Source organism: Phaseolus vulgaris, chromosome 11 (assembly GCF_051622355.1).
Source record: "Phaseolus vulgaris cultivar YP4 chromosome 11, ASM5162235v1, whole genome shotgun sequence".
NCBI lineage: Eukaryota > Viridiplantae > Streptophyta > Magnoliopsida > Fabales > Fabaceae > Phaseolus > Phaseolus vulgaris.
The window spans coordinates 50289510-50309981 of NC_143508.1; the positions used below are offsets into that span (position 1 = coordinate 50289510).

The 20472-nt window shown below is 27.9% G+C and overlaps 2 protein-coding genes across 4 annotated transcripts; one reads left to right on the plus strand and one right to left on the minus strand.

The window, feature by feature from the left end:
* Nucleotides 1–7689: 7689 nt before the first annotated feature.
* On the plus strand, nt 7690–13654 carry LOC137830739 (protein ZINC INDUCED FACILITATOR-LIKE 1). 3 transcript variants are annotated; one of them, XM_090297628.1, is made up of 18 exons: nt 7690–7762; nt 7849–8041; nt 9094–9134; nt 10049–10109; nt 10201–10303; nt 10390–10492; nt 10645–10698; nt 10778–10840; nt 11023–11072; nt 11174–11249; nt 11433–11618; nt 11734–11821; nt 12134–12219; nt 12307–12414; nt 12534–12578; nt 12684–12772; nt 12958–13001; nt 13313–13654. In XM_090297628.1, the coding sequence occupies exons 2-18, from the start codon at nt 7879–7881 to the stop codon at nt 13423–13425; spliced, it is 1473 nt and encodes a 490-aa protein (XP_090153754.1). In that variant the 5' UTR covers nt 7690–7762; nt 7849–7878; the 3' UTR covers nt 13426–13654. The 3 variants fall into 3 exon arrangements, with proteins under 3 accessions (XP_090153754.1, XP_068494352.1, XP_090153755.1); XM_068638251.2 differs by having other exon boundaries at nt 7700–7758; XM_090297629.1 differs by lacking the exons at nt 7690–7762; nt 7849–8041; nt 9094–9134; ... (2 more) ...; nt 10390–10492; nt 10645–10698 and having other exon boundaries at nt 11027–11072.
* Nucleotides 13655–13875: 221 nt separating this feature from the next.
* On the minus strand, nt 13876–19149 carry LOC137809450 (uncharacterized). The gene is made up of 3 exons (XM_068610560.2): nt 18238–19149; nt 18044–18124; nt 13876–13944 (listed from the first exon to the last, which is right to left on the minus strand). Exons 1-3 carry the CDS (start codon nt 19147–19149, stop codon nt 13876–13878), a joined length of 1062 nt encoding a protein of 353 aa, XP_068466661.2.
* Nucleotides 19150–20472: the final 1323 nt, after the last annotated feature.

The window sequence follows — 20472 nt, forward strand, 5'->3', positions numbered from 1 at the left end:
TTTTTTTAATAATAATTTTTTTATGTGGTAATATATGATCGTTGATATTTAAACTATCAATTTAACTAAGATGTAAGTTTCATAGAATTGTCTAGCATAAATTTTTATAAAAAGAAAGTAAGAATTAATACTCATTATTTAATCAAATGTGTTCATAAAATATATGACATTTGAAGATGTAGTACGGTGAGTTATACTAGACCAGATTCAATAAGATTTTAAATTTTACATATGTACCGGTCGGTACCGTACGATCGAAGGGTCTTCATTAAACAACTTAATTGAATAAAGAACATGGTTGCACAAGAAACGAGCAGTTACAACTTCCGTTAAATAAGTCAAGCACGTTTTCTAGAGCACTTCCTAAATTTCAGGAAAACACCAAGCACGACCCAGAGACAACTAAGCATGTCTCTAGCCGTCAGTTGCTTGGCCCACAGGACCAAGGCCCAGGTCAGCCTACTGAAGGGACTTCTGAAAGAGGAAAAATGTACGTTTTCATTCAATTAGAGAATTATCGCTAAGCACCATCGTTGACTTGAGCATCGGAGTGCAATCGTAGGTACCCCCACCAACCAGCCGAAGCACGCGAGGAGGAAGAGAGATCTGAAGAACAGAGCAATCAAGGACGAAGAAGGATCGTGTATTGACGTGGATTAACATCACTTAGCCTCCAATATCCACTCAGGTACAACATATAACCTTGATCTCATAGATTAAAATATTAAGTGATGAGAAGTCGGTGGAAAAAATACTAGAAACGTGTTCCGAGACGATACTATGATATATCATGTTGAAGTAGGGTTGAGAGTAGTTTTATGTTGTAAGACTTTTAAATATAATTTCCTGTCTTAAAAAATAAAAATAAAAATATTGCATTTTGACAATTTTTAATAATGATTAAAGTGTGTTAAAGTACACACTAGAAAGATACTTCATAGTTTTAAAATACTTTTTTTAATTATTTACTTTTATTAAATATTTTTAGTATTTATTTTAGGACTTGTCTCGAGATATATACAAGTTGATGTGTAGTTAAAATTTAAATTATATTTTTAATTCATACACACAAACTAAATGTTTATTATTAAAGGTGGAATAGGTAAGTGAAAGTTTGAAAATCACGAAGGATCCTTGGATTCATGAATGTGATATTTTATCCTCGTTCTCACAAAATAAGCAAAACATCACATCTAAGAGATTGAAATAAAATTGATTACTCCTTCTCTGTTTTTTATAAAAAAAATAAAAAGCTTCAATAATTGATTGAACAATATTCAATCAATAATATTTATTTCTCACTTCTTAAAAGCTAAAACATTTATTTCTTTGTAAAATATTCGATTTTGTATATACCAATTTTGTTAATACGTTTTTCTTCGTTGAAAACAATTAAAAACAGTTAATTTTATTAATTAACTTGACTCCAATCATGTTTTTAAGAAAAACACCATGAAAAATTCAATACCAATAAAGCATAAACAAATTTATATAAAACACTCTCATGACAACATTATCAATTCAAAATCTTTAACATGATAAATTTATTTATTTTATATAGCGGAATTGTAATTCACATTTGAATCCCTAAACTAATTTATATGACCTTATATTTTTCTTTTGGGATGTTTTGATAAAGTCTTAACATTCTTAAGTAAGCTTAACTAAACTTTAGAAATACAAAAATGTGATTAGAGTACTAGGTTTCCTACATTAGGTGTCCACTTTAAAATTTAGAATTTAAAGTATAATTTTTAATAATTTTTAAAATTAAAAAAATAATAACTAGGACATGTTATATACTTTTTGTTGTGATGATCGTAAACATTTATGTTTGATAAGATCTTGTTTTTTTTTTATTGTTGTATATACTAAGTGAGTATTTGATTATATGGTATAATGTTTTTAGAATGCGAAACTTGCCTGTAAGGAAAAAAAAATAAGGATTTCTTTTACTACAAGAAAATAGTTAAATAAAAATTAATTTTATACTTCAAAATAATTAATTACTTTTTTTTGACTAAATTAGAGATTATTTTATAATTAAAAAAAAAATTATTGGTGCTAAAGTAATTTCTATGATTAATAAAAATTTATAAAATAGTTTCTAAATTGGTATATAACAATTAGCTATTAAGGTTTTAGCTATTTACTATTTTATATTCTAAATTAGTCTATATTAGTCTTTTAGAGATAAATTTATAATTTAAAATATTAGTAGCCAAAAACTTGGTAGCTAATTTAGATATCAATTTAGAAACCATTTTATAAATTTGTATTAATAATAGAAATCACTTTAGACACAAATAAATTTTTTTAGTTTGTAAGATAATATCTAATTTAACCAAAATAATGACTAATTATTTTTTGTTTCTAAATTTAATTATTATTTAATGATTGTTTGTAGTGTTAATCGAAGGATTTCTAGTCTAAGCATTTTCGCTCAGGCAAAAGTTCTTTCGTTCAAGCGAGAGGTTCTTGATCAAGTAATATATTGGCGATGCTTATGAGACCTAGGGCAACAAGCTTTTTGTTCAACCAAATGTACTAACCGTGCTCATGTACCCAAGGTCACAAACTTTTCACTCAATTGAATAAATTTTGCTCATAGGAAAGTTCTAGTGGTGCAAATTATGACTAAAGAAAATTATCTCACTCAAGCAAAATTAGCAACAAAAATTTGCTCTAACGATGAAATTTTAACTTTAGTAACAATTTTTTTTGCTTAAGCGGTCATTTCTTTCTCAAGTGAAAATCAATCAAATTTGTTAAGTTTTTTGAACTTCTATCTCAGTGAAATTGAAAGTATTAGTAGGTAGTTATACAATTGTACTTTGAGGTAACTAATGTGAGGTCGAGTAGAAACAGGAGTTAGTGCCCATAATCTAGTCAAACATGTTGATGAGATGTATTAAACCTGAGGAGGTACAACTGTATTTAGTGTGGTGAGCTATATTAGAACAGATTCAATGAGATCTCAACTTCCACTAGTAGCCCTAATCACACAGACTAAGGTGTCAAGTGGTGATGAGTTGATGAGAAATACTAGAGACAAGCCCTAAGGCTACAGTGAGGTAGAACAGATTGAGGTAGGTTCAATTGTAGTCCTACATTGTGAGTAGGGTGATTAGGTTGCTACTATAATCAGGAGTACTTGTAGAGTAGCTGATAACAATGTGACCCACAAGTATTAGTCTCTAAGTTTGAGTATACTAATTATGACTTTCAAAAGCTATCTTGATTTCATTATGCATAATGTGATATATCTGATGAGCATGATGAACACTACAATAAATTTTAGATTTACCAAAATAAAATTACTAATAAATAAATATTCATCGATAATTTGATTTTACTAATGGATATGCACAATAAAAATTTGTTGGTAATATCTATGGTAATTTTACATTAATCAGTATACGTCAATAATATTTGTTGATAACTCTTTATAATAATTAAAATAATAACAATTATAATAAGAATAATAGTAATAAGAAGACAAAAACAATTATAATAACAATAATAGTAATAAGAAGAAGAATAAATAATAATATTGATCATAAAAAAAATTATAATAATTATAATTACAATAAACTTGCATCTATTGGTTTGGATGGTAACTATATGGAAGACGGATTCCTCCCTGATATTATTATTAATAACATTATTATTAATATTATTAGTTATTATTATTAACATTATTATTAACATTATTATTATTGTTAATAATAGTTATTTTATTACTATAACTATTCTTAAGATTATTAATATTAATTATTAAGAATATTTAACATTACTAATAACATTATAATTAATATTATTAATAATAATATTATTAATAACATTAATATTATTTTTAATATTATTAAAAAACATTATTATTAATAGTAATATTATTACTATAACTATAACTATTATTATTACTATTAATATTAATATTAATTATTAATAATAATATTATTAACATAACTAATAACATTATAATTAATATTATTAATAAAAATTTTAATAATATTAATAATAATGACAATAAAATTAATATCATCATAAAAATAGTAAAAGTTATAAGATGATCAAAAAGATTTCTTTAGTGGTGGTTACAAGTTTCTATACTTATAAATAAATATTGAATAATAATATTATTAATGGTATGTCGATAAATTTATCAACAAATATATTATCGACAACTTTTTTACTATAATTTTTTCGTCAATTTTTTTTTATTTACTGACAGAATTTTGACACTATCAACAATTTTTTAGTAGATAAAATCAATATTTTTTTGTTGTGATAATAATGTGAATTAATAATAATTACTTAATGATGCTTGTATACTCATTTATGAAGTGAAATTATTATGTTTTGAATTATTACTTATCTCATATTTATCAATTATTTGGATGCTATGATCGTGTTCTGTTATCAAATAGACTATAAAATGAATTAATAAATCTATATCATACACACATGCACACACACCACCCCATTCCCACCTATTCAACATCTCCTTTTACCTAGTTTAATCAATTTTATCTATTTTTATTTGGTTTTCTCATTCTTTGATATTTTTTTGAGGATGAGAAATTTTATAATTTTTTTATTAAATTATTTAATCATTTCATAGACTAATTTATCAAGACTAGTTCAATTTTCATAAAACTTACTTTAATTTGTTCTTTCTTGTTTCTTTTGGATTTTAACCACAAACTTCTATTTTTAGGACGTCGCTAAAGGTTAGATTTAATTTATAACAAATTAATCTTCAATTGATATTTAACAATCTATTATATATTAAGAATAACACTATAGTTTGATCAAATTCATATATTAAGTATTAGTGGGACACATAAAAGAGAAAAACTAAAGCTGATATTATTATCAAAAGCTAAAATATTACATGATATAGAAGAGTATATATAAGGATCTCATACAGTTACAAAGAGCATACTGTTACAGGTTAACACCCCTCTTAAACTCATGGTTGAAGCAGGGACAACCTTGAGTTTATTTCGAATCCGAAGAAAGGTGACTCCTGACACATGTTTAGTGAGCAGATCAACAACTTGATAACGTGGTGAAATATAAAATAGCTGAACTTGTTGAGTTTAAACATTATCTCTAACAAAACAAAAATCTAACTTAAAGTGTTTAAATTTAGAATGCATGATAGAATTAACGCTAAAAATAACAACAAAGCTTAAGAACCATAAATAAACAAAGCTTAAGAACAATAAATATCATTCATTTGGTCAATGATGTTTTATAATAAAAACAAGACAAAAGGATAACAGTTTTTTGAAGAAAGTGAGTAGTTAATAATTAAATGGATGAAATGATCCTTGGGACCATGAATGTGATATTTTTATCTTCGTTCTCATAAAAGAAGTACAACATCACATCTAAGAGATTGAAATAAAGTTGATTACCCCATCTTTGTTTTTTAATAAAAAAAATAGTACATAGCTTCAATAATTTATTGAACAATAAATAATATAGAACATGTTTCTCAATTCTTAAAAAATAAAACACTTATTTCTTTATAAAATATTAGATTTTGTATAAATACGTTTTTCTTAATTGAAAACAATGAAAAATAATTAGTTTTATTAAACTTGACTCCAATGATTTTCTTTTTAAGAAAAACACCATGAAAAATTCAATACCAATAAAGAATAAACAAATTTATATGAAATTATCATGACAACATATTTATTTATTTTATATGTAATTCACATTTGAATTCCTAAAATTAATTTATATGAACTTATATTTTCCTTTTGGAATGTTTTGATAAAGTCCTAAACATTCTTAAGTAAACTTAACTAAACTTTAGATTTACAAAAATGTGATTAGAGAGTGCTAGGTTTGCTATATTTAGATGTCCACTTCAAAATTTTGAACTAAAAGAATTATTTTTAAAATTTTTCGATATTTGATAATTTTAAAAATAAAAAAAATCAAAGTAGTATTATAATGTTCATGTACTAACCATGTAAAATAATTTTATATTAATTTTTAATTACAAACCATCATTGATGTGATTTTTTATTTTTATCATAAATATCAACCAATTAATCAATAAATAATTTTTAATTAGATGATAAATTAAGTAATTTTTTTTCTCTTAAATAAGATATAGTTTTAGTTATACGAGTGAAATAACATTATAAAAAATTATTAAATAATTATGTCGACTAAATTAAATATTATTTTAAAGACTAAAAAATTAATTATATTTAAAGTGATTTTTATTAATAATAAAAAATTATTAAATAATTTTTAAATTGGTATATAAATTAACTACCAAGATTTTAATTATTAGTATTTGAAATTCTAAATTATTTTTTTAAAAAATAATTTAAAATATAAAATAACAAATAATTTAAACTTCGATAATTAACCGTGAGATACTAATTTAGAAACTATTTTATAATTTTTTATTAATAATAAAAATTACTTTAAATATTAATAATTTTTTAATTTATAAAATAGTTTTTAATTTAATCAAATAATAACTAATTATTTTAATCTTTACTACCTAATAATTTAGAGAAAGTGACCGTTCTATTCGTAAATACGAGAGTTAATTGAGTTAAATTATTAATACAAAGTATTAATTATTTGTTAAATAATCAAATTAATTACTTTTAGTGAATTCTCAACCCCTTTTTCTCTATTAATAACAAATTTAAATTAAAAAATTTATCAAACAAACTTTTATAAAGCTGCAACTGTATGACTTTTTTTCCATATTCAAAGAAGTAAAAGTTTAATATTTTTTATAGACTAAATTACCAATTGTTCAATAATTAAAGTCTAAATTATTAATTTATTCTTTAAAAGTGAAAACAAATAAAAAAGTAATTGTTCACACTGGTGGTACTCGTCAGCACACGTTAGTCTCTGATTCACACTCTTAAAAAGAACATTTCTCACGTTCCATAATGTAAAGTAGGTGATGATACTGAAAAACTAAAATATTAATATTTTAATAGTATTTATTTAATTTTTTAATTTAAAATATTATTATATTATCATAACACGTTGTCAAATGAAAGTTACTTTGCAGCATTTCCCTACAATTATCAAAATTTTCTAAATAATTTTCTAAACTTTGTTGAATACCCACTAAAAAAATCATTATATAAAAATCAAAAAATCATTATATAAAAAGGAACTTTAAAGATAAAAAATTAATTATTATATTAAAAAAATTAAATACTATTTTAAAAATTAAAAAATATTGATATTTAAATTACTTTATATTATTAATAAATAATTTTAAATTAATATCTAATTAAATACCAAGATTTTAGATATAATTTTAAAATTTAAATAATTAATTACTAAAACTTAAATAATTAATTAGATACTAAATTTAAATATCAATAATTTTTTAGTTTTTAAAATATGATATAATTTAGTTATTATAAAAATTAATAATTTTTTATTTAAAATTGGTTTTTATTTAATGATTATTAAACTTAAACATTAACAATAATAAGTATTATACTTAAGAAACTTTTATATATTATTATATTTTATAATCTTACATTTGAGTCATTGAATTGTTGCTATTTATTTTAGAATTAAAATATTAAATATTTTAAGTTTCACTTTTCTTTGACCTTACAATTCTGACTACCATAATAAGAGTTTCAAGTTATTTATATTGAATAAAGAAGGAATTGTCGATGATGTTTATTCTTGCATTCCCAACCTACGACAAAGTCTAAGAGTTTTCTCCTCTGGTCGTGTGTATGTTCGTTTCCTCAACCTATGTCTGGTTTTCATTATGTGCTTCAAAACAAACTGGGTTAGACTGATGCATGCATGTGAAATGTGTAGGAAAAAGGGTGGTGGGGTTCTGTCAGAAACATGGAAGAGGAGAATGTTAAACAGCCATTGTTGGAGAAGAAGAAGAAGAAGTACTACGAGAACTGCCCTGGTTGTAAAGTGGATAAAGAGAAAGAGTTGAGTGAGGGACAAGGTGTACCCTTCACAAAGCTTTTCATCGTGTGGATGCTCGTGCTTTGTGCTGGTATGCATTTCACACTCTTTTCATGCATTATAACTTCTGCAAGAGTTGGTTCTGGTTTTTGTGATCATGGTGAAGTTCGGATACGGTCAAAATGGCGCCGTCGGTGTTTCCGATACACCACGGACACGGACACACAGTGGAAGCGTGCTCAACACGGTGTTAGACGTCTTTTATTGGACCGGAAACAACCCTCTTTCTGGATACGTCGGAGGAGGCACGTTTCCCTCCTTGGACACGCCAGAAAAGTTAGAAAAAGAAACGTCGCTCAGTATTTTAAAGACCTCTTCTCTTTCACACTAAATCTCAGATAAAATATGATAAAATCTAAACAAAATCTCAAACAAAATATTAAAATTTCCAAAAAGTAAAAGTTAAACATTATGTTTTTTTTTTGTTTTTTTTCATATAACAAAATATATTACTACATTTTAATTTATATATAGCCGTGTCCCGTGTCCTATAATTTTCTGTTTAACCGTATCTTCTTGTCCGTGTCGTATCCGTGCCCGTATCCGTGTCTGTGCTTCTTATGCCTTGGTGAAGAAGATTAGAGTGTCTATTTAATGAAAATTGGTTTCCTAGATTCTACATGTTGATGAGTTTATGTATATGGAAGGTTATCTACAGATGACTTATTATGAGTATGGTAGTTTCACTGGATTTGAGGAACTTACTGTATATAATCTTCAACTCAATAAAAGTTTTGTGTTTTCTTGTTACTGTATATTCGAACACAACAGTTTTCTTGTTGCAACTTTTGTGGTGTTGTGTTGGAAAATCTCATATTGGTAATCTGTGAAATCGAAGTTCATACACATCCAAACTTCAGTTCATCCTTTTCTTTTCTTGAAGAAAAACAGGAAAAAGGTCAACTATTGGTGAATGATTGAATCGAGATTATTGCTTCATATTTCTGTTGAATGCTCAAATATTTTATGGGATTTTAGATTTCAGTGTTTTGAATGAAAATCAGTGTTTTACTGTTGTCAGTTTTTTGGTTGAATCAGTTGCTTTTTGTTCTATCTGATGTCACTTTCTTGTGTTCTGTACAGCATTGCCAATATCATCTCTCTTTCCATTCCTTTATTTCATGGTGAGTTTAACCATCAAGAGGGCTTTGCTGCAACTTCTCTCAGTACATATATCTATTTCTAGTACTAGAAGTTCAATTTTAAGTTTTTATTTATTTATCATTACAACTGAAAAATGAATTTAAGTATCAAGTCATTGTTTAATCAACATTTTTATAATTAAAAAGATTTATTTAATAACAATTAATTTAAATTATTTAATAACAACTAATTTAGAGAAAAAAAAATAACTATAAGAATAATTAATAACTATAGTAATTTAATTAGACAGTATTTTATAAATTAAAAATTTACCGGTATTTAAAATAGTTTTTATGATTAATAAAGATTTTTAAAATAATTTTCAAGTTGGTATTTAAAATAAAATTGGTATTTAAAATAGTTTCTATTACTAATAAAAATTTATAAAATAGTTTTTAAATTAATATAAAACATTAACTATCAAAATTTTGTTTATAATTTTAAATTAAAGATTAATTTGAAATCTAGAATAATTAGTAGCTCTCTTATTAAATAATGTTGGATGTTAATTTAAAAATTATTTTATAATTTTTTATTAATAATATAAATTACTTTAAATAAAAATATTTTTTTTAACTTATAAAATAGTATAATAACTAATTATTTTTTGTCTTTAAAACTAATTAGTATTGATTATTTTTCTTACAATGTTATATATATAATAGCATAATAATTTAGAAGGAAACAGAAAATAGCATAATGTTCAATCCAAGTCATTCTGAGTAATTAATTAGAAATTTTTCTTCAGTGTTAAACACACAAAAGTCAATTTTTTATTGCTTATGTTCTTCCTCCTGTTTTGTTCTTGGTTATGAATTACTCGAGAAAAAAAATCTTCAATGAATGATTAACTTTATGCTGCTGCATATCCTCAATATTTAACATTTATTTTCAGGTAAGGGATTTTAATATTGCGAAAACAGAAGCTGATATTAGTTCTTATTCTGGTTATGTGGGTAAGATCACTTCTAGTATTTCCATTTTTTGAAGTCTTGAATTGTTGTAAGCTATTTATCTGTGGTGTCTGCATGATACAAAATGTTGCAGGTTCTGCATTTATGCTTGGCAGATGTTTGACATCTTTATTGTGGGGAACTATAGCTGATCGCATTGGTCGAAAACCTGTTATAATTATTGGAATTATTTCAGTGTAAGTATATATGTAAAGGAATTGCATGCTTTCTTTATGTTTTGCTTTCAAGTTTTTCATAATTTTCAATTCTTACTTGATTTCAGCATCATTTTCAACACACTATTTGGCCTTAGCACAAGTTTTTGGATGGCTGTTATCATGAGGTTTCTTCTGGGAAGTTTAAATTGTTTGTTTGGACCAGTGAAGGTATAATATTTTTGACTCCTAAAGTCAGCAATTTCATGTTTCATCCACATGTACTATGTGATATCAATTTTGAATTTGTGCACATTTAACTTGTTAAATCTCATTCAAGTTTCCATTAGAACAGCTATTTTCTTAACTCCTTTATTCAACAGGCCTATACAACTGAACTTTTTCGAGAAGAACACCAAGCTCTTGGACTCTCAACCGTAAGCATCACCAGCTCCTTTAAGTAGTTCTTAGAACTGCATTTCCACACTAGTAATTGAATTTGTGATTTGGGTTTAGGTAAGTGCAGCTTGGGGCATAGGTTTAATAATTGGCCCAGCATTGGGAGGCTATTTGTCTCAGGTACTATCTCTATTCTTTTCCATCTGGAGTATACAATATATATTTTCTTTGTAACAATTGTTTTTGAATTGAAAGACTTCTGGTGTTTTGAGAAGATTATACCAGAAATTCTGTTTTCAGTTCATAGATGCTTGAAATAATCCATCTGCATTTTCTAATACTTTGGGAAAATTTCATTGTAGCCAGTAGAAAAGTACCCTCATATATTTCCAAAGGATAGCTTTTGGGATAAGTAAGTTGTCTTCTGATTCAATTTTCATCTTTGTCTTTCTACCCTTTTATCATTTATTGATGTGCTGATTTTCACTTTCCCAAACATGAATTATTCTGCAGGTTTCCATACTTCTTACCCAACATTGTAATATCAACATTTGCATTTGTAGTAGCAATTGGCTGCATCTGGATTCCGGTATGTATCTCATTGACTGAACTTTTTTTATCCTCTTTATGTATTATGGATTTTATTTTAACATTTAGAATCTTACAATGAAAAACCCTTGTATGTTTTTCTCAGCTTAACTGCACTTTTTCTTTGCTGTTTATGCTGTCTAGTTCCTCTACAGAAGCAATATAATTGTTGAAATACCTGCAGGAAACACTTCACAACCACAATTGTAGCGATGAATACACAGAAGATGCCAAAGCTTTAGAAAATGGAAACAGTGGGGCTGGCATTGAAAATATTCAGAAAAACGAAAACCTCTTCCTTAATTGGCCCTTAATGTCATCCATCATTTCATATTGCATTTTCTCACTTCATGATATTGCTTATCTAGAGGTATGATACTTAATGAGGTTAGAAAATTTCTTTGCATGTCTAACTTGTGTGGATATTTCCTGCTTTCTCCATGCGTTTTTAACTGAAGAACATTGATCCATACTGTTTTCTTTAGGTTTTCTCCTTATGGGCTGTTAGTCCTCAAAGGCTTGGGGGTTTAAACTTTACAACTGATGATGTTGGTAATGTTCTTTCAATATCAGGTGTGTCTCTGGAACAAACAATAGATTCTTATTATTGTTGGACTCAAATCTTATGAATTCACATGAGGCCATAGTTGCTTGCAAGTGTTTTTCTCTTTTTACTGGTCTTGCTGAATTTTACTGACTTGGGTTCTTAAACTTCACATAAGTATAATTTGATATAAAATGTTATAGCCATCTCAAGTATCATATCTTTTTGTGCATATATGTGTTGTTCTATACTTAACATAGATGTAAAAAAACTTACATAGTGTTGATCTGTATATACCTATTGCATGACAAATATTATTCACTGACTTATCAAATGTTCAGGTCTTGCACTTATCATTTACCAACTTACCATATATCCATCTGTGGAAAAAACTAGTGGACCTATTTCGCTTGCCCGCATCTCATCTGTGAGTTTTCATAAGATTGTGGCAATTATTTCATTTCAACATTTCATTTTTTGTTATTTGAAATATACCCTGTTGTCCCATATGCAGATTTTGTCCATACCTCTTTTGCAAAGCTACCCCTTCATAGCATTGTTGTCAGGCTTAGCACTATACATAGTGTTAAGTATTTTTTCAATTCTAAAGAATATTCTGTCTGTAAGTGCACCTCTGTAATCATTTATTGGTGATTTTGAGGACTGAATATGCTAAACCCCGTGTTATCAGTTTCTGTATGCTACAAACTTGACTGATTCTACTTCTTTTATTGGATTTAGATCACCATTATAACCGGTTTGCTCCTTCTACAAAACCGAGCAGTGGTAAATTTTTGATAATTCTTTGTCCTCTGATTCTATAAAATTCTGGAGAGTAGTTATTGATGGAAGTGTAGTGTAGCATATCTAAGATGTTGATTTGGAAAACAGGAACAACACCAAAGAGGTGCAGCTAATGGAGTTGCTTTGACATGCATGTCTCTATTCAGTGCTATTGGCCCTGCTACTGGTGGTACATTGTAAGTTTTTCTATGATTTCTTCCACTTTTGTTGGACTTACCTCTCATTTCAATAAATATGAATGTAGATCTCTACTTGGAATTAACATCTAAAATGATAGTTTCCATGATGATGGTTGAATATTATTCATTAGTTGAAGTTTTTATTTATCTCCAATTTTCTTACATGATGATGGTGAATGCAGATTAACTTGGTCACAAAAGAGGATGGATGCTTCATTCCTCCCAGGTATATTTTATTCTGGTTTTTGTTTAATATATCACAGATGGGAACACTCTTTGCCAAACTTCAAATGTCAAAAGGTCTTCTTTTCACATTCAGAAAGCATAAAATATGTTAAGTTTAATCTGTGTGCTCAGAAGGTCAGATATAACACTTCTATTAGTTTAATAGCGTTGAAGAATAAAGCAAAAGGCAAATGTTTGACCAAATCAAATGTGAATTCTTTATCTAAGCTTTAGCTCTGGTTAAGCAGAAACTATTTTATAGATATTTGATGTGAATATAGTTATTGAGATAATTGGTTCTTTTGTTTGCAGGCACACATATGGTGTTCTTTGTCCTGAACATAATTCAAGCATTTGGATTACTCATGATGTTCAAACCATTCCTTGTTGAAAAAAAGAAAATGCACACAGATCAGTTACACTGATACCAATCAAATTAGCAGAAGGAATTTCTTTTAGCTATTGTTCTCTCTTGAGGGAAGTGATGGTAACTAAGAGCATCAAGTTTGTCATAATTGAGACTAGTTAATTTGATGGCACCTATTCAATGGAAAAAGGCATACAGAAAAACAATTTTTTTATCAAACTTGTGAGTGTATATTATGTTACTCAATGTTATTGCTTGGTAATGTTGTTACAATTATTTCTGGTTTAGGGTAATTGTTTGTAACATTTATTTTAACTACTTTGAGCACAGTTCATAATAATAATATTTTTATATTATATATATATATATTATATATATATAACATAATATAATACAAATGAAATAATTTATAAATAATATTAACTAACAAAAATATTTAATTATATTAAAAATAATTCAAAATACTCTCGCAACCATCACATCACTCATATATCTCAATAAATTTTCTTCACTCATTCACTCTAACATACTCCAATCCAAACACACAATTTTTCTTCACATCCTCACACTTCCAATTCTATATTCAAACACAACATAAAACTCAAAATTGACTCAGAGAGAAGGAGGAAAATAAACTTACTTTAACTAAAATTCGAGTCGGGTAATTTTGTTGTATCTATTACCAGAAGTCTAGTGGTGACCTCCGATTGTTAGTATAATGAAAGAGCAAATATTATTATTATGAAAATCTAAGAGAGAGCAAAAGAGGAAAAAAAATAGTGTCTAGAAGAAATAATAAAACTGAATTATTGATTTTTCTATTCATATTCACTTTTTCAAATTAATAATAAATATTTAAGTGTCATTTTAATTATACCAGTAGAACTCTAAAACAATTTTTTTATCTTTACACTAATAATGTAAACTAATTTTATCTATTTTTTGGTCCTTACACTAGCCATGTAAAATAATTATATATTAATTTTTAATTACAAACCATCATTGACGTGATTTTTTATATTTATTATTACAAAATAGAACAGAGATGAACAAAAGGGAAGAGATGAACAAAAGAGTAAACTGAAGACAAAGGATGTGAGAATGAATATATATTCTTTCTTATTATTCAAATCAAAACAAATTGTCTGAATATATACAAGTAGTACACTCATTATAGGGTTTAACTAAAGAAGAAAATAATCAATATTAAATACTAGAATCATAACACACAAAGATAAAATAAAGGTTATTCATTTCTATAAGGAGAAATAACTGATAATTAGAAAAGACGCGCCCAATTATTCTTTTTTATAAAGAGAAACAACTGATAATTAGAAAAGACTCCCAATTAATATTAGGATCCTTTTGTAACTCTGGTATCCGTATCCTTTAATATCCCGCCACAAGCTGGAGAGCAAATATTGATGAGACCCAACTTGGAACAAATATTCTTAAAAGATTGAGGACTTAAAGCTTTGGTATAAATATCAACTAGTTGCTCTGTGGTGGAAATGGGAAGCAAATGGATGAGACCCTTCTTTAATTTTTCTCTGACCACATGACAATCTATTTCTATATGTTTTGTACGCTCGTGAAATACTGGATTTGCTGCAATGTATCTTGCTGAGTCATTGTCACAGTATAAAAGAGATGGTTGCTCAAAAGGAACTTTGAAATATTGAAGAAGATAAGTTAGCTATTGAATTTCACATGTAACAGTGGTCATTGCCCTGTATTCAACTTCACAAGAACTCTTTGATATTGTTCCTTGCTTCTTTGATTTCCAAGATATGAGAGAATTCCCAAGATACACACTAAAACCAGTCACTGATTGTCTTGAATCACTGCAGGTGCCCCAATCACTATCACAAAAGGCTTTGAGATGAACAGAAGTAGTGGAAGAGAAAAATATACCAAGACTTGGAGCCCCTTTGATATATCTGAGAATTCTAATCGCTGCATTATAGTGAACAATTGTAGGCTTAGCAAGAAATTGAGAAAGTTGTTGCACAGAAAATGTTATGTCAGGTCGGGTATTAGTAAGATACATAAGCCTTCCAATCAATCTTCTGTAGGCTTGAATATCTGTGAAAGGAATACTTCCAGTAGAAGAGAATTTCTCATGATTATCAATAGGAGTGGGTGCAGGTTTGCAGGCTAAAAGACCTGCATCGGTTAATAATTCCAATGCATATTTCCTTTGATTTACCATTATTCCTGTCTTACTTCTTGCTACTTCTAGACCAAGAAAGTATCTTAAATTCCCAAGATCTTTAATCTTGAATGTCTGATTCAAGGCTTGTTTGATTCGAACAATCTCTTCTTTATCATTTCCTTCCAATATTATATCATCCATATATACCAATAATGCTGTAAAAGATCCTTCAGAAGAATTAATGAACAAGGAATGATCATTCATAGATTGAGTATATCCCATAGAAAGCAAAAATGATGACAGTTTGGCAAACCATTCTCTGCTGGCTTGTTTAAGGCCATATAAAGCCTTTTTTAGTTTACAAACTTTTCCTGGTGGAATAGAAGTCAATCCAGGAGGAGCAACCATGTATACATCTTCTTTCAAATCTCCATGTAAAAAAGCATTGTTTATGTCTAATTGTTTCAATTCCCAATTATAAATAGAAGGCTAAAGAAAGAAGCAACCTTATGGTGGTCATCTTTGCTACTGGAGAGAAAGTATGGAGGTAGTCAATGCCTTCTGTTTGTGTATATCCCTTTCCCACTAATCTTGCTTTATACCTTTCAATTGTTCCATCAACCTTATATTTTATTTTGAATACCCATTTGCAACCTATGGCAGCTTTGTTCTGAGGCAGAAGAGCAGTCTCCCAAGTTTGATTTGACTCTAAAGCAGATATCTCACATTGTATAGCTTTTCTCCAACAGTCATGTTTCACAGCTTCAGAATAAGTGTTTGGCTCAACATGTGAAGAAATAGACATAACAAAAGATTTGTAAGAAGGAGATAAATTGCTATAAGACAAAACAGAATTCAAAGGATATTTAACGCTTAAAGATGTACTGGAAACATTAAGATTACAATGATAATCCTTTAAATACTCAGGTGATTTTTTTATTCTTGTGCTCATTCGGACAGATGGATCTGATTCAAAACTTTGTTCTATATCATGATTTTCATTGAGGTTTTAGTCTATATGGGAACAATCTTCTTCTGAAACCTCAATTTGTGACTCACAATTATTATCACTGCTATTTTCAACATTATGACAAGGTGTATTATCACAAGGTGCAAGAATGACTTGTGATGACTGACTTAAGACAAATTGATCTTCAGCAAACAAAATTTGATCATTAACGTCGGGATTGTTAGTTTCATGGCTAGTATCTTGAACCCTTTGGTATGGAAAAACATGTTCATAAAAGACAACATCCCTAGACACAAAAATTTCTCTTGATTGAATATTCAACAAAATATATCCTTTTGTCCCCCGTTGAAAACCAATAAAAACACATTTTGATGCTCTTGGATCAAATTTTCTTCTATTTGTTGACAAGGTGCTAGCATAACATAAAGAACCAAACACCTTTAATCCATTAAAATTTGCATCAGTTTTGAAAGCATTTCATGAGGAGAATAATAGTTTAAAACATGTGTGGGAAGCATGTTTATAATATGCGCAGCATGTATCACAGAATATGACCAATAAATTTTGGGTAAATGAGATTGTATCATAAGAGTTCTTGCTACATCTAATAAATGACCATGTTTCCTTTCAACTATACTATTTTGTTGTGGAGTATTGACACATGATGTTTGATGTATTATTCCTTTACTGACAACAAAATTAGTCATGAAAAATTCAGTTCCATTATCACTTCTTATTATTTTTATTGTTGTCTCAAACTGTGTTTGAACAAAAATAACAAAATTTTCCAAAACCTTAACAACTTCAAATTTTTGTTTCAAAAGAAAAATCCATGTCTACCTCGAATAGTCATCAATTATGGTCAAAAAATATTTATGACCATGAATTGATGGTATTGAGTATGGTCCCCAAACATCTACATGAATCAAATCAAAACATTTTTTGATTTAGATGTACTAATAGGAAAAAAAAGTCTTTTTTGCTTTGCAAAATGACAAACATCACAAACAAAAGATTTGTTATATTTAACAAAAGGAAATTTATTCTTGATAACATCAATACATTTATTTGAAATATGACCTAATCGAAAATTCCAAAGGGTTTCTAGATCACTAGCACTGACATTAACAGTATTGATGGTGTGTGTACATTCAAGGGGTTTAATTTGAAATTTCTGGTAAGATGGGATCCTGAGTATATAAAGTCTATCTTGCGTCTTAGCGATTCCAATCATCTTCATTGTCATTTTGTCATGAATGTGACAACCATTAAAGTCAAAGGTAAGAACACAAGATAGTTTATCAATTAATTTTGCTACGGAAAGAAGATTAAAATTGAAGCAAGGAATGTACAAAACATTGTCTATGACATGATTTTGATTAAGAAAAACACTTCCAGAATAATTGGCAATGACTTGATTTCCATTTGGTAATTTGACATAAATAAGATCAATTTGATGATATGAAGTGAAATAAGTTAAAGATGAACAAATGTGATCAATAACACCACTATCAATAATCCAAGAACTAAAAGAAGAAATAAAATTATTACCTGTTTGATTGGAGGGATTGGAGGGAATAATAGAGACTTGATTAGAAGCATTGCCACTGGATTTGGTCTGTTGTAAAAGAGCTAACAATGTTTGATACTGCTCAGGAGTAAAACCCAATTTGTTGAGACTCCACTTCTGACTTTGAACCTTCATGATTCTTCTCATTATTATTGAAATTTGTATTCTGAAAAACTGCATTACTATGACTTTGATCATGATTCTGATTTTTGAACTTGAAATGAGGTGGAAAGCCATGCTTTTTATAACATGTCTCAATGGTATGCCCTGTCCTTCCACAATGACTACAAATTTTGGAAGTATATCCTCTTCCATTGCTTCCTCTTCCGTATCCAGCACCTCTGCCATAGGTTGTAGCATTGTTTTTGTAACCTCCTTTGCTAGTAGCAATCATTGCCTTGGATTGATCACCAAATATTTGCCTCTCTTGTTGTGTAACAAGAGAGCAAACTTTATTCAAGGATGGCAAAGGGTCCATCAATAAAATTTGAGTTCTCACAGTCGAATAATTATCATTTAGTCCCCTTAGAAATTTGATAATCTGGTCTTGTGTTTTATATTTAGAAACATTCACAAAAGTATTGCATTTAAAGGCACATGAAGAAGCGGATAGCGGGCGAAAAAGATCAAGTTCATCCCAAAGAATTTTTAACTGAGTGAAATAGTTTGTAATAGTCAACTCACCTTGTTTAAAAGAAGAAATCATCTCCTGGATATCAGAAATACGAATCATGTCTCCTTGTGAGAACCTTTCCTTTAAATCATTCCATATGTCAAAGACATTGTCCATACAGATGATGCTCTGCGCGATGGATTGAGAAATAGCCTTGAGAATCCACGAAACAACCAACATATTGGCTCTCTGCCATGTTGGAAACAATGATTTGGTACGATTAGGAGCTTCTATAGTTCCATCAATGAAACCTATTTTGTTCTTTAAAATTAGGCTAATTTGAAACGAACGAGACCAATGATGATAATTTGGTCCCTCAAGAATAATAGGGACAATAAGAAAGGAAGGATTATCTGATGAACTAACATGATAAGGTGAACTAAGATCTTGTGAGGGATCATCAATTTCACCCATGAATAAATGTATCCAGCAGAGCTCTGATGATCATATTACAAAATAGAACAAAAGGGAAGAGATGAACAAAAGAGTAAATTGAAGACAAAGGATGTGAGAATGAATATCTCTTCTTTCTTATTATTCAAATAAAAACACTCATTCTAGGGTTTTACTAAAGAAGGAAATAATCAATATTAAATACTAGAATCATAACACACAAAGATAAAATAAAGGTTATTCCTTTATATAAAGAGAAATAACTGATAATTAGAAAAAACACTCAATTATTGTTTTTTATAAAGAGAAACAACTTATAATTAGAAAAGACTCCCAAATAATATTAGGATCCTTCTGTAACTCTGGTATCCGTATCCTTTAATATTTATTATAAAAATAAATCAATTAATGAATAAATAATTTGTAATTAAATGATAAAGTAAAAAATAATAATTCCTCTTAAATAAGATTTCATTTTAGTTGTACAACAAGTAAGTGACCATTTTATTCGTAAATAAGAGCTAATTGAGTTATATTATTAATACAAAAAATATTTATTATTTGTTAAGTAAGCCAATTAATTATTTTTAGTGATTTCTCAACCCCTTTTTCTCTATAACAAATTTAAAGTTAAAAAATTCATCAAAAAAACTTTTATAAAGCTTCAACAGTATGACTTTTCCATATTCAAGATCTGAATTAAAACCTTAATTTTTGTATAGACCAAATGATCACTTGTTTAATGATTAAAGACTAAATCATTAATTTATCCTATAAAAGTGAAAACAAACATAAAAGCAAATGGACCACTCTATCATTCTCACAAATAATTGTTCATACTGATGGAACTCGTTCTGGTTCACAGTCTGAAAAAAGAACATTCGTCACGTCCCATCATATAAAGTATCAAAATTTTTCTAAATAATTTCATATCAACTTTTCATTCTTCATATCTTCATATGTGGACTTTGTTGAATACCATTAAACCCTAAACAATTAATAATAATAAGTATTTTACTTAAGAAATTATTATTATTATTATATTCTATAATACTAATTTTGAGTTATTAAATGCTCTTATTTATTTTAAAATTAAAATATTAAATATTTTAAGTTTCATTTCTTTGACCTCAGTTACAATTCTTACTACCATAATAATAAGAGTTCCAAGTTATTTATATTGGATAAAGAAGGAATGGTGATGATCATCTTGCATTCCAAAACCTACGACAAAGTCCAAGGCTTTTCTGCTCTGGTCGTGTGTATGTTCGTTTCCTCAACTAACCTATGTCTGGTTTTCATTATGTGCTTCAAATAAAACTGGGTTTGAATGATGCATGCATG